Genomic DNA, 15,776 nt, shown 5'->3' with positions numbered 1-15,776 from the left:
TTTACACCGTGGTGGCCAGGACTATGCCAGGACTATTTAATCTTGTAGATTCCATTTTTTTTTTTTTTTTTTTTTTTTTCCTGGATGTTTCTGTCATGTAAAAGTTTGAGTCACATTCAGACTTCTTCAATGCCTTCTGCGACTCAAGATGGTTGAGGGTACCAGTAACAAGCTAGTACCCTGGCTAGCTAGCTAGCTAGCGTTTCTTACATTTATCACCAGTTAACTGAATGATGTTTGTCTTCATTACTGTTTCACTTCTGTTGCCAACCCATACCAGGCTAAGTGCTTTATGTGCTACAGTGCGTTGCTGCATCCTGCCATATGGATGCACATTTTTTCTTAGTCGTTTACAAAAATTTACTGTGTTTATCTCAATGAAGGAAGCAAGTAAGTAAGAAAGAAAAATCAAAATCTGTTCAATAAATAGACTTGGGGAGATGTATTATAAATACATGGCACAATTTTCAGATTTATTTGTATGAAAATGTCCTTCTCCATAATTTTGTGCTACTTTTTCTATTATACAAAATACCACTGAAATAGATTCAAGGTTGTAATGCAGAAAAATTAAGAAAAAGAAGCACAGATTCTTCTGTTATGCAATTTTTCCTTTGGTAAGAGAAGTTTAGAAATTGGAAAGCCATCACTAACCTTCCAATGAGGAAGCTGAGCAGACTCTGTTATCCTGAAGCACAGAAACCAGAGGAAACTCTCCTGCTAGGATCCAAGGCTGACAAGGGGACATGGCACCTCCCCCAAGAACTGTCTGCCAGCTCTGGCAGACATGGTGATATATTTGGAGATCATTAAATGGTCCTAAATGAGACCCTGGCGTGAGAGCGAGCTCTGGCCATCTGGCCCCATTGTGAGCACCAGAGCTCTGTTCAAACTCAGTCACCAGCAAACACACATATGATTGGATACATTCTGGGTGTGCTGTACAGTTTTATCCAATCAGAGTAACCTTTAGTGAGTCGCTGCAACCTGTTCCAGTGAGTGAACCATCCTGTTGCATACTGTGTGTCTTATTGATGCAAGGCTCAAACGCTGAACATTGTTTTTTTTTTTTGTTTTGTTTTTTTATCTGGGATCTTAGCAGTGACACATTTTTGGGCTTTTTGTTTGTTCTGCTCTGATGTTTTCCTAAAGTCATGAATCTTGATGAGTGTGCAAAAATCTTAATGTTTAATATTGTAAGAATTACAGCATACATCATACAAACTTTAAAAAGGTTTAATTATTTGCACTTGTGCAAAAAGTTCAAAGAACAGGGAATTGCTTACAGACACTAATAGGTAAAAAAATCTCACTGTATTATTATAGTCCATTGCTGTAATCTTTTAGCAAAATAACATTTTATCCAATTACCTTATTAATCAAAGTTGTTTTTTTTTTTTTTTTTACTTCAGTTGCTTTTTTCTGATTCCTTTTTCCAGGTCACAAGCTCAACAAGGATCTGAAGCACTTCTTGAGCCTGAGGTTTCAGAAAACATCACCTGACCATGAGTTGCAGAAGACTATCCGAGCCAATTTATATCGCCACGCTGTGCCTTGTGAGTAAAATATCTAACATCATGCTTTAAACAAAAACATCAGAGTGGAGAAGGAAAATCATTTAGCATTACACAATCATAATTTCCACATTGTTATGCTTCTTTGGCTTCTTTCCTATTTGTTTCATCTCTGACTTTCAAATACAATTCTTTAATTTTGTAGTGAAAAATTATCTTGTTCTGATTAATTTTGCTTTCATCACTAAAAATAATCTTTAGTACTTTTAAAGGAAAAAATTCTAAGCACTGTCTGAAAGTTTTGTTAATACAGACCATAAAAACATTGTCCTGTTGACAGAGCTGGAGCAGTTCCTTAAGCTGAGTGATTAAATACATAAAGAGTTGCTTTATACCAAATATTTAGAAACCAGCCAGACTCCCCAGCTGTCTAATACTTGGATCTGGGTGAAAAGTCCAGTAATTCTAAGTGTTTTTTTTTTCTAGAGTACTTCTAAGTGTTTTACTTGCTAAGTCGATAAATCCTCACTCACCTTAAAATGCAGTTTAACTCTGAATGAACTAACATTGATGCTGATAGTTTACAAATGAAAACAAAAACCAAATGAAACATAGGCATCTTTGTAAAAGCACTTGCACTGAAAAATAAAGATCTCAGTACTAATAAGAGCACCAACATTGGGGAAAAAGCACTCCCAGAAAACAACATTAAAAGATTAATATTCTCCAGCTTAGAAAGTATTTATGGCCCAGCCTAAAACCACTGGCATGCCAACAGCACTGTGACTGCTATGATTTGACATCCAACTCCTATAAAGCCATAGGATGCCTTTTACCCCTTAAGAGTTAGCAGTCAGGATTACTTGTGTGATACAACATGTAACCTGGATTCTATATGCGGGGATGTGAGGTGAGTGACTATTAAAATGAGATAATTTTTGGGCTATTTTAGACCAAGTTGATTTTTGTCAGCACACCCCTTGTTAATCAGCATACATTTTTAGGCAAATAAAACTTGTCATGATAATGTTTTAACTGGATTGGTGCCCAGACACACAAGTGTACACCCTTTTCCTTCTCTCTTTACCTCATTAGTAAACTGTGAGAAGGTATGTGCTGCAGCCATCACTATTGAGATCAATTCTAAGTCTGATTATGAAACAAATGACGTAAAGTACACGCCAACAAGACTCTGGGCTGAAAATGTAATAAAGACAGTACGACGGCCTACTGGTATGGTAGTAACTCGTGCCAAAGACATCAAGTCAGCTATTGAGCTACTCTTGCCCAATTCAATAAAGAATCTTCCTTGAAATGACTAACCTAGAAAGAAGGTCTGTTTAAGGGGAGAATAGAGGTTGGATAAAATACATTTTCATGCATATTTGAGGGAGGGGGTCCTCATTCTGGCAATATATGTCTTCCAAGCAGCTAAATAGCTTTAGGAGCTCCGGAGAATAATTAGGGTACAATATAATTTTCATGCATAACCATTGATTTTTCAGTCTAGATTTCCCTTGTAGACATTAAAAAAAATCAAAATGGTTTTATTTTTGTGAAAAACAAGTTGAATTATTCTCATTCTTTATATCTTGGAGGTAAAGAACATAATTGCACTAAATATTGACTGAAATTGTTAGTCATGGAGTTAATGATAATATACCAAAATGTTTTGGGAGAAACGTTTGAACTCTTGACACTACTGCATATTAAAAAAATGTCCAAGGTCAAATTGACCCAGGGACTTTACTGCTTCTCCTCAGAAATGAACATGCAAGAGGGTTGAGGATCATTTTAATTTCTTTGGACCTTTTTGTCATGTGGTGTGGTCAGTGGTGGTGAGAATGAACGCAGGAGACCCAGATGAAGTTGATGATGATGAATTTAATGATGAATGTTGCTCAAAAACAGTCCAGTCAAGCAGCACAGTAGGAACAATAGCACACAGCTAATAACCGATAGCAACTGACAACAAGGTGACTGAATACGGGAGCTAAGGCTAACCAGGACTTCAAAACAGTGCGACTGGAGAGCTTGACGGTAGGTGCTAAACGTAAGACGTACGACGTTAGACGGGGATCTGACGAGGAACACAGAAAAACAGGTGGGACTAAATACACTGGGAGGGTAATCACAGGAACGAGACACAGCTGGGATCAATCACAGAATGAACTCAATCACAACAGGACATCACAGAGACTCACAGGGAACAGGATCACAATAAACACAGAAAAAACCCAAAAATAAACACAGAAAACTACGGATCACAACACTTTTATGTTGCCATTGTTGTATTAATTAGTACCAATAGTAATCAAATGTTTTAATTTTCTAACCAATCAAGTTGTTATGATCTAACCAAGCAAATGAAGTGATCAACTCAGTTCTCTTCTCTATTTAAAATAGGATTTGTTTACTGTTTTGCATGTATCTGGATAAGCACCTTAGGAAAATATAGTTTGCAAATAGATCCAGTTTTACTCTCTTTTTCGCTCTTGATCGAGGCTTTTTCACTCAGTCTCTGTTCTTCTTTTGCGCTCTGCCATGTGACTCTTAAATCCGCCTCTATGTGAGCCTCCCTCGGTGCCCTGCCTCGGATTATGATGTTCTGATATATTGAAAATAGATTCCTGCCTGATTATGTGATAAACAACTCAGGCTCTTGCAAAGGTTGCAATTTGACAGATAGTTTCCTACATGCTGAGGACAAACTATGGAGTCAACAGGACATAGGCTTGAAAGCAATTCATTTTGAAGAATTAAAAGGAAAACAATTGGAGAACATTTGCAGTCCCTGCTGCTCATTAAGGTTGTAGAAATCTAACAGAAGAAACATTTAATAATCAACTTGATAGTTGTTACTTATTAAATATCCACGTTTAAAGCTTCCTTGTTTCTGAATGAACTGTTGGACATCTGAGTGGACTCTGTACTTAAACATGCTGTAAATTGTTAGACAGGACTTCATTATGTGGCGTTCCCATGAAAAAGGTTGATGTTTTACTCTACCTCTCAGGATTTTTGTTATCCCTAGCCTGAACAACAAATAGATTCTTATAAAGAATGTCAATGGGCCTTTCAGAAAGAAATAGTTAATATGTAACTTCACCATAGAATTGTCAAGGAAACCAAACTGAAAAATAAAAAAAATGCACACACATTGTATTTGTGTCATCCCAAAACTGTACAAAATTGTAGGCACGGCACAATAATGTTCCATTTTTCCTTCAAATTTTGACATCTTTGTTCAATTCTATTAGTTCAGCATTGCGTTGCATAAAAACATCTCACTAGTGGGTCTTCGGTCAAACATTTCTTAAACAGTTGAATTTTTCTCTTGGTTGCAGCAGTGTGGCTTGGTACAACTTTGTCACTTTGGTTATAAAAGCACCAGCAAGTTCATATTTTGATGATTAAAAATCAAATCAAAAACGATTTTCACTGAGTTATAGCCTCAAGTAAAACATGACTGAGATGTTGTGGTGCTGCCTAAAAATTGCAGTTTATCACCAAAAACCTTTAATTGTGGTTAAATAAAAACAGTTCTGCAAATATTTTTTTCTGGCTATGTTTCTTTAGGTTTAAGATGTTGGGTCAGCTGAAAACAGCAAATTTGTGTCTTTGGTAACACTTTATTTGAAGGGGGGTGAATAAGACTGTCATGACACTGTCATAAACATGACAACACATGTCATGAACATGAATAAGCCTTCATGAATATTTATGACTATTGTCATAAAGTGTCATTTGGTAAATTATGACACTTTTAATACAAAGTTGACATTATTCAAAATGTCTTTGTTATGACAACTTGACATTAACCAAGAAATCATTACTGTTCAAACTTTACCTTTAATAACATAAAGTTACCTAATTTTTAAAGTGCAATCAGTAATACTTTTATAACAAATTTATATCAGTAATGATTTCTTGGTTAATGTCAAGTTGTCATAACAACGGCATTTTGAATAATGTCAACTTTGTATTAAAAGTGTCATAATTTACCGAATGTCACTTTATGACAACAGTCATAAATATTCATGAAGGCTTATTCATGTTCATGACAGGTGTTATGTCATGTTTATGATGGTGTCATAACAGTCTTATTCAACCCCGTTAAAATAAAGTGTTACCGTGTCTTTTTAATGCAACTGCTAGCAAAGTATTTAATTTTATCAGGCAGATTTTTACTCTGCCATATTTGTACGTTGTCTGCCACATTTATTGACCCTCCTGCTACAGCTTGTTAAAAATAAATTAATCTATTATTTTTGTAGAACTTTTAGAAATAAAAGCTTTTTCAACTCAATCTTTGGAAACACAATATTTGATCCTCTTAAAATTGATATTAAATAAATACGACAGAAGAATTTTTATCTTTCGTTTCGAACATCTGAGTGTATTTGTAATTGGTGTCGCATTTACCTAACATATATAAAATATATTATTGAGTTTCATTTCTTTTACCGTCTTTAAAATGGGAAATACAAAAGAACATCCTTTTTAAGTCAGGCAGATGAGTTTTGATCTTCATAAGTTAGGATGTTGCTACAAGACAAGAAACTGGCCCATAATCACAGTAATGATTTTAGTTTTCAGTTCAGTTGATGTTCATAGCACACATTCACAGTGAGTGGCCTTCTCAAGAAACTTTCCAAAACAAACATATCTGATTCACAAGTAGTAATTAAATAGATTAAAACAAGTTGAGTCAAAGCTGGAGGAGTACTTTCAGTGGAGAAAATGGTAGGTGGGATCAAAAGCTTCTCCAAACGTCACTAAGGGAGAACTGCAACAAATAGTGGCATCTTTTGCTCAACAATTATATATAACAGATACTTCAGCATGAAAACCAGAAGGTGTGAAAGATATTTTATAAAGTTTGTTCTTCCAGCGCAGTTCGTTAGAAGCTTACTTGTCCACATCTGAATCAGGGCGTACTCTATATATAGAGTTTTGAATTAAATTGCTAAAATAAACATTTCATTGACATTCTTAGTTATTGAGACACATTCAAGTAAAATTGTGAAAATCTCTTTTGATTAAAAAAGGACTGATCCTATCTCTTTCAAAGTATACTGAACTATCTCAGCTTATATTGACTTATATGGAGTTTCTCTTTATTCTTGTGCTTTATCTTGACCTCAATCTTTTTTTTCTTTTCTTTTTTTTTTTTTTTACAAAATACGTTTTCCATTCCACCCTTTTTCCTTTCTTGGTGACCTACAATCAGTGCTTTTGTTGTGTCTTTTTTTCTTTTCTTCAAACACACAGACGCATGCAAATTTGTTCTTAGCATGACAAGGCAGAATGACAAAAGTAGTCAAATAAAAGCCACACGTCTCTGGCCTGTGTTTTCTTTGTCTCCGACTCTTTGTGTCTCCTCCCCCTCTCCTGAGTGCATCTGTTGTTCTCTCTTGCAGTGCTTGACTCAAACAGGTGCTTTTCCCTGCACCATCAGCTGATATAGATACTTTTTTTGTTGTTGTTGTTGTCATTTCGCCTAAGCATGTCCATGAATGTAGTGTTTATATGAAGGACATCCTAGTAAAGCACGCACCCTCCTCTCCTTTTCTTTGGCTTGTTGCTACAGATGGCCATTGTTATCATGTGGAGCAAATGTCACAAATGATAGGGAAGTCTCTCTCTCTCTTTCTCTTTCTCTCTTGGGATTCATTTCCTTCTCACGTCTACAGCTGCTGCTTGTAGATGAGGGTTATCTCTGCGTTATCCCAGGGTTTGAACCACAGAGTGAACCAGTCCTTCCTCCCCCCACCTGATCCCTCCCTCTGTCGCTCTCCTCTCTTCTTCACTTCAAATCCTCCAAGCAAGTGTCAGCGTCCCTGTGGCTCGGCGGTGGTGGTTGCCTTTCTCCGTCTCTCTCTGTCACACTCTAGCTGCTCCCGCTGTCTCCCTGCCTCTGCTGTTCTTACTCTTCATCACCACCGCTCTCTCTCTCTCTTTCTCTCATCCTCCCCTCCCCTTCTTGCTGTCTTTCACTCCCTCGCTTCCTTGTTTTCCACTCCATTGCCGATCTCGGGGAAATCATTGTGGGAGACAAATTTCTGTTTGCTGTTCACACAAAGTAAGGGATTACTGGTTGATTTTTTTTTTTTTTCCGGCTCCAGGCTCTTTTCAGCATCCAGGCAAGTGGCAGCTCCTTATTGTATTCTTCTCTCTCTCTCTCTCTGTCTCTCTCTTTCTCTCTCTTTCTCTCTCTCTTTCTTCTTTCTGATGCTCTCGCCATCATCCACCATCATGCTGTGGTGTATGCATTGGCAAAGAGTGTTTGTGTGTGTGTGTGTGGTTGATGCTGTGTATATAGGCTAGGGAATCAGGAATGGTGGGAGTAGGGGTGGGAATTATGTGAGGGGGGAATTATGTGAGGGGGGAGGTGAAGGGGGGTATGCACGCTCGGAGCAGGCACGTCCAACCCAGAGGGACAGATGGCCAATAGCCCTGGTGCTTTTTCCTTTTTGCTTTTCTGATTCACCCTGCAGGCTTTGTATAAGCTTAACTAATACACAGACATTCTTTTCAAGAAGCAAGACATGGCCGCTCTCCTTAGCTGGAAGAAGGGCTAGCAAGCAGAGGCAGGGAAGGTTTTAAGATTGGAGAGAAGAAGGGAAGACATGAGATGGGGGTCATCAGCCTTGAATGCAGGGAGGTCAGGTCCAGATGCTGCCCAAACAAAAGGGCTTCTCTGAGGGGGAAGCGTGGCACTCGCCATTGTGTGTCGCTGCATTGCAGGGTGCTGCTGAGGAGCCTCATGCTAATGATGGCCATTCATTCTAGTAACGGATGAGTGGGCCCCAGCTTCTGTTCCCCTGCTTTTCAAAACATGCACAGTTCATATTTTTGCTCATGTGACCAAATAACACACAGTTTGCTCTGTCAACAGTGAAAAAAAACAGAAGCATTTTGGCTTGCAGAGAAAGGCTGGGCAAGCAGTGTTTTACATAGCAATGGTGTATGAAGACAGGTGCAGACTTTCTCTGTATGTGTTTACGTGTGTGTGTGAGAGGTTCATGTTTTATGAATAGGGTGATTGTCGAGCAATATCTATAATTGTTTGCAGATATATACACAAAGGAACATCACCTGCCACTCTTAAAATTATTCACAGAATATATATAGGCCATTATAGACAGAAATTTTCCTTTTTCTTTCTTCATCTGTGAGGTTGGCTTGTCAGTTGGCAGCCTGCCATGGAGGCGGTAGTCTCTGATGTTGTTTTGATATTGCCAATCTTATTCCAATCCCACTTGAAAGGTATTTGGAGGTAAATCCTCCACAACCTCTTCCTGTGCTTGTGCACCTGGAGTTTAGGACAAAACTGCACCCTCGCCCCAGTTTCTGCAAATCAACTTAATTAATCTTGATGCCGACCCACCGTGATTATGCGTACAAAATGTAGCTCACAGTAATGTTGATGTAATAGATCATCCTTATTCACTGTGCTTTGTCAAGCGTTTCTGGGATGATCGTCCTTTGATCTCGTTAATGCTCAAGTGAGGATGTATAGATGGTTGACAGGCTCTCCCCGGTTACTAAGGTCAACTTAAAACCATCAGACTGCAGCCCCTGCATACTCACAGCAGTGATGAGCTAATGTGAGTTCAATATACAGCAAGGGAGCTAATCTAACTGATTAAACAGTTACAATAGGGCTAAATTCTGCTCTCTGCTCATTTTCTTACTGTTAGCTTCCTTAGCTAATTTTATTTTAGCCTGTTAATGTTGATGCTGAAGATGGGCCTCTTTGGGAGATTGAAGAAATGAAGTGCTTTAATTCACTGAGTGCACAAAGATCCTCTGTTATGGTCCAGACTTGAGTGTGAGGGTCTTGTGATGATTTGGACGTGCTTATGTTGTGCTAGGGACGAGCAGCTAACTTGCATTTTAGCTAGCCTGAGTGCCTCCAAGCGAGAAGTGATGCTGCCTCATTAGATATGGTTTAGCTTTCTTTGCTGACATTTGTGTTCGTGTTGCTGCTGTGTCTGATTTTAAATCACTCCAACTCCTGTTGATTAATAGTTTTTTGTTTTATTTTCTCTTGGGGCTTTTTTGGCTCCACATTGACCTCTAAAAGCTGAAACTAAAGCCAGAGTTAATAAAATCTACTATAACATTGGCAGTACTGCTTGATTTAGGAGAACAGTTTGATTTTTTTTGCTTTGAGTAGATACAGAGCTAACAAAATATCAAGGAAACATTAAAAGTGTAGCGCCCCATGCTCCAGATTTGTAGGCTAACCTTAGGTAATCTGCAAACCAGCTTTATGATTAACTTACAGTTTTTTTTTTCCAAGAGAAAAAAAACCAGCACTTGCTGATTATGTTTATGGTTTCTAACCTATAGTTGATTCCAATGAGAATCTGCATTTAAAAGTTTTAATCATGTTGTAATCAACTTTTCCAGATATAAAAAGAGTGGCTTATTTTAGACTCACTGTGCACCATTTCACAGTTATTTTGGGGATGTTTTGGAAAGCTGACGATTTAAGCTAATAATTGCCTAGTGTAAGGACAACATGATTGCGTCTCCAAATTCCTGCCTTCAGAATCAGTCAATCAGTACTTTCAGGTTTACCTGAGCCTAGAAGTGTACTTGTGTAGTTTTGGTTGTTTCGTATGCAGAGTTCTATAAACTCTCTATGCTGCTGCCAGTTTTGGTCAGGATTCTGTTGCAAAAGACATTTTTTAATCTCAATGAGATTTTTCTAGTGACTTAAAGGTTAATAGTGAGGACAAAATGGAGCTATTATTCCCACTTTGACAGTCTGTGATATATAGGGCTGCACAATATCAGGAAAATCTATAATTACGATGCTATTATTGAATATTGCCATAACAATATTGATTAAAATGATCATCTTAGTTCTATTTATAAGCTTTAGCACCAAAGTCATTAATATATGCATTAAGTATAATAACCGATAGCAGTGAAAGTCCATCCAACAGGCCAAATATATTTTTCACATTCAGAATCTGCTTGCATGGCCCTTGACATAACTAAACATTGCCTCTTTGCAGTCTTTGATATTTCAGTGTTGCTCTTATTAAAAATGTGATTATGAGCAGAATTGTTATATATTATGCAACTTAAATTTAAATTGATACTTTCATTGTTGCAGATTATAAATGAACACTTTGTGATCTGAAGGAAAATTTTTATCAAAAGTTTTATTACTCAAACACAGTAAAGCTGCCAAGCCAGTACTGAGTTAAATCTATAATAAAAAAGCTATAAGATTTAATTCTTATATAAGTGATGAGTTGGAGCTCATCACTAATACTAAATAGTACCAGAAGAAACTTACAGAAATCTGCTCAGTGATTGTAAAAAGGGTTGAATGGGTGTACTGCTGATTAAGCCTTTTGCATTAATTTAATCTAGTACTTTTCAAAATGCAATTTTTAAATTAAATAAAAAGTAAAAAAAAAAGAAAAAAAAAATCTGAAATCTAAAAGTTGATGCTCCTTTTACGTTGTAAATATTACTTTCTAATAAAACAAACCAGGTTGGATGAAACAGTTTACATCTAAATCTCCAAGGAGTATGACTTAGTTTTTCAATAGTAAACAAATATATTTACATTTTTTATGACCTGTGTTACAAATAGTTCTGACAGTTTTTGTAATTAAGCTATTTGTCCCCAACTAGTCCAAGTAATCATTAGGGTATCTATCTTATCATTACATAGTTTGCCTGTATAAGCAGCTGGTTATGGTTTACATTTTATTGCATCTGCACTTAAAAACACACCATCCAGCATTCGTAGTTTCATCTAACTCATATATATTGATTAATTTCAGCAATGTCCTTGCAGTTTACTTTGTTTAGTTTGATCAATATGACAATGAGGACAAATAAATTGTATGTCATTGTGTGACTTGCTTCTCTAACAGCAAGTCTTGAGTTTTATAAAGAGACTATCTGGGTTCCATCTTATGCTCTTGCAGTTACCGGCCTTCACTTTCTGATTGCAAGCTTTCTTCGACTATATGCAGCGGGTTCTGAATCTCTGGTTTCAACAAATTGTGGTGAATGCCAGACATTGGCCACCAGTTTTCAGTGCTTAGTACTAGATTAATAGGAATGTGTATCTGGTGTTGTCTTGCACTGTCCTTTTCTTACCATCTGTTGCACAGTCCATGTCTATTGTGTGAGCCCCTTTTTTTATGCCCTTTGCTCCCCTCTTTAACCCTGCTCTCACCCCTCGAGGTTTTTATTTATTTATTTATTTATTTATTTTCTTATTGTGGAGACCTGCACACTGCTCATTGTTTGTCTAAACAGACCATGTGTTAGGTAATGTCAAGAGTCTATATTTATGACTAAGAAAGTAGGAGATGAAGGAAAAGACAGAAGAGAGGAAGGGAAGAGAACAAGAGTAGGAGGGAGGGAGGCAGTGGGCGGGAGTATGCAGGGGGTTGTGAGGCTGCAGCCATTGGCCTCAGACAGGAACCAGAGTGTGAATAGCACACATTGGCTTAGCCTCTAAGCTGGGCTGGACCTCTAATTTGCTGTGCTTGTGGAGCTTTGAAGAAAAACGGCAGCTGCCGACTCACCACCAGCCTGAATGAGCCTGTAAACTGGAAGCCCGTACGGGTGGAAAGACAGCTGCATGATCCATGGATGGTTTTGGATGGGGAAGGAAAAGCCGGAGTCAGCCTGCTCGGATTTATCGTTTTGAAATATTCCGTGGATTAGCGTGCAGAGAGGAAGAGAGCAGAAGCAGTGGCGTTTTAGAGGTAATTCTGACATTTCGCTTCTTCTCATGGGAGTGATGCCCTGGCTTCCGGGATTAGATTGGTACCGATGTGGGTGGGGAGAATATACGGATACAGAGATGCAGGAATACATTCAGGTGTAGAGACGGCTGGAATCGGTGCTTACGCAGATTGTGATTTAGTATTCATATGTTTCGATGTGTTGCTGTGTGCTTCTGTGATAATGAGGGATCTCATCATCAGAGATGGTTAGATGGGCTGAATTTAAACCCTGATGTGTTGACACACTCGCCTGCTGTTGGAGGACATTTTTTTCCCTGTCATTAGCTCCTGCAGCAGCATCTTTTTCTTTATTTTTCCTCCCCATCTACCCTACATTTGTATCTCCTTGAGTAACCCTCTTCTTCCTCCTTCTCAGCCTTAGATTTCCCCAACAAATAGTCTTTTCTATGAAGATGTTAAATTAAAAGTCTTTCTATCTTTTGTGCCGTTGCACAAGATTCCTAGCTAACGATGCTTCAGATTGCATGTGCTTGACCACTATTCAGTTTGACCCCCCCTCACTCCCCCTCATTCTTTTCCCCCATATTGAAAGGAGGGAGCAGTGAGAACAGCAGGAGAATAGCGGCTGGACTCAGCTGTAAGGAGTGTTGTGGCGCGAGCTGAAAGAATAGCCTGTTGTGTTTGGCAGTAGCAGCATTTTGTATCTGGGTTTTCTCTCCCTTTCTATCCTCCTCTTTAATGGGCAACTCCGTCATCTTTTAATTCAAAGAATCACAACAAGCAACCTGCTAGAGTTGTAAAAAACAAAACAAAACATATAAAACAGGTTACATGAGAAAGAACGCCAGACTTTGTCTTATCAGAGACCTGGGTAATGTTTGTTATATTTAAATTATTGTGCCAATAAAATACCCCAGAAATAAGTCCTAACATATTACATTCAGCTGAACATCTTAAGTTGAGAAACATTTTTCTCAATTTCACAAACATTTTTTTTTATTTTAGTCTAGGCCAGTGTATACAGTCATACACAAGGTAATTCAAAGTGCTTTTCCAAACAAAAAAAATTGTATACACATATAGAGAAAATTTAATTCAAAGCAAGAAAAACATTTGCCAGAATATGTCTACAAGTTAATCTGGTAAAGTAAATGATATGTTTATGTCTTGGCAAAGGTTTCTGCACCTCTTAGACTTTCAGGGAGTTTGTTCCATAATTTAAGAGCATGGAAACTAAATGATGCCTCGCTTTGATTAGTTCCAAACCTGAGAACATAAGAGGGAACAGTTATCCTATAACCTCAGAGGTCTAAGGGTCGCACCTGCTCAATAAATCTGACATGTATTTAAAATGTATAATATTACAAAGACTTAGACTGGTGTAAGACTGGTGACTAGTGTCACCAGTCTATGGTCCAGGACTCTGGGGGAGCTGCAGCCACCTGATTATTATGATCATTATTTAAAAAGTAATGTAAAAAATAAAAGCATGCAGTTTGGTGTGTGTGCGCATGGATGTGTGTGTGTGTGCATCTTATGTCAATAAGATACCCTGACAATGTTTTAAGTGAGTAGTAAGCAGATTTAGTTACATGATAAAATTTTATTTGATTCCATAATGGCAGGTTTCTTCCTCATTTGCTTTTCAGCTGTTTTAGTCCAGTTCAGTTCTGATATCTAATCTTATAATTTTGTGACTGTAAAAAATAGCTTCTGATTTTTATGCATTAGGCTGGTGGAAATTATGACTCATTATGGGCTTCATGAGTGTTCATCCATGTGGTTTCACTGAAAGAAAACATAGTTAGAGGGAACAAATAGATGTACAAAAAAATGGCCAGAAAATGGAGCCTTGAGGAACCCCAGACCTTTGTTTGATTAGATTAATAATTGCCAAATGAAGCAAAGTAGCCCTGGTCTGCTAATTAAGATTTCAACCAATTCCACAGAACTCCTCAAGTGGCATAGTTTCAGTTTCATCTGGTTCAACTTCTGTAAAAAAAAAAAAAAAAAAAAAAACTCTCCTTCTTAGCACCTTTTGTTATGCAATTAATAATCAGTGAATTGAAAAAGATAATCATTTGATCCCCGCTACATTAAGTTGATGCTAAGTCAAGCAGAAAGGGTTTAGCTTTTCACATATTGGTGTTACAGTATTTTTAGCTGCAGATTCATCTTTGCAACAAATGTTCAAACATTCACTAAAGAAATGCTATGTTATTACATTTTAGGGAAGAAAATATTTATTTATACATTGAATTATTTATTTATTTGCATTTTCATATACATTTCTAATATTGTGTAATATAAACTTAAGCGGTAAGTAAAAAATCTGCAGAATGTGTCAGTTTTATTTATAGCTAGCGATTACTAACATAATCACTAGCTGCAGTCCTAGCTTACTTAATAAGGTTTTAAGGGCCTGTGGAAAATTACTTGAGTGAGTAGAAGAATTAACTATCTGGTATATTTCAAATGCAACACAACTGTAGTTGTATTGTTGTTTAACCGTAAATAAAATATTCTCTCATAGAGAAAATAATGTATACCAGAGTTTCAGACAGACAAAGACATTTATATTGTTGTATGTGTTGCATTGATACCTGGAGAAGACATTTAGCTTGGTTCAGGTAGTAGGATGCTGCAGCTCAAATGGCAAACTACAACCAACTGAATATCCCCACTTTTCCCTTCAAGAATAGTGACCACAAATAACACAACAGGTGCGCTGGAGTGTAAGGGGCAAATGGGTAAGGAAAGCATGCAGTGTTTTCATTTAAAGTATTCCTTCCAAGATAATAACTATTGTTATGTGAGCAATATGTTCTCAATAGCAGTGCTTAGGTTTTACTCAGAGTAAAATAAGTTAAACCTCCTTTTACTCCAGATTTTTATTCATGAAAATGTGTTAAACTGAAAGTTGTGTGTGCTGTTCATAGATACGTTTTGTGCCACCAGAAATTGCAGTAAAAGAGACGTTTTGAAAGACAATAAGGCATTACAGATTGGTGTTGAAGCTTCCCCTAACGCAGTTTTAGTTAACTGGGCCTAATTCAGCACGGTGTGCTTCTAAATGCACCTTTAACCATGGGCAGGATCTGGAGCGGAGTGGCTATTTGCTTAATAATTTTCTAAGGGCTTTTAATACATTGATTCACTCATTATTCTCTTCATAAATCATTATCAGCCAGCATTCCCTTTAAAGTTTTTTGGAAGTACTAATTGAAGGAAAGCTGTCAAAGCGTAATATTTAGTAAGATCCCAAGGTCCGTCAAGGTTTCATGTAAATCAAAGGTTTGTACAAAGTGGATTTAAATTAATGTTTAATTTATGTTTTGACATAAGATTCAGCTTTTAAAGAGAAAATCATTGCCTTAGTGTGTGTGTGTGTGTATATATATATATATATATATATATATATTTTTTTTTTTTTTTTTTTTTTTCCCTTTGAAGCTTTTTTAGCTAAACAAAAAATTTTCACAAGTCATTTTTTCCAGTTTTTTTTTTAAGTCTTTAATAACTC

The 15,776-nt window shown here is 37.2% G+C and overlaps 1 protein-coding gene across 1 annotated transcript in view; it reads left to right on the top strand.

Annotated features, from left to right (window-relative positions):
- Positions 1 to 1,426: 1,426 nt before the first annotated feature.
- Positions 1,427 to 15,776, top strand: part of LOC106956426 (membrane-associated guanylate kinase, WW and PDZ domain-containing protein 1-like) — a gene marked incomplete at its 5' end in the record, with an annotated part of 80,021 nt that continues 65,671 nt past the window's right edge. The window contains one exon of the mRNA XM_015047257.1: positions 1,427 to 1,556. Within this exon, the coding sequence (XP_014902743.1) occupies positions 1,427 to 1,556 (130 nt within the window). The remainder of the gene's footprint in view (positions 1,557 to 15,776) is intronic.

The sequence above is a fragment of the Poecilia latipinna genome, unplaced genomic scaffold (genome assembly GCF_001443285.1).
Source record: "Poecilia latipinna isolate Pla-1442-1.1 unplaced genomic scaffold, P_latipinna-1.0 Scaffold816, whole genome shotgun sequence".
Classification (NCBI taxonomy): Eukaryota; Metazoa; Chordata; class Actinopteri; order Cyprinodontiformes; family Poeciliidae; genus Poecilia; species Poecilia latipinna.
This window is presented reverse-complemented; position numbering and strand designations above follow the sequence as displayed.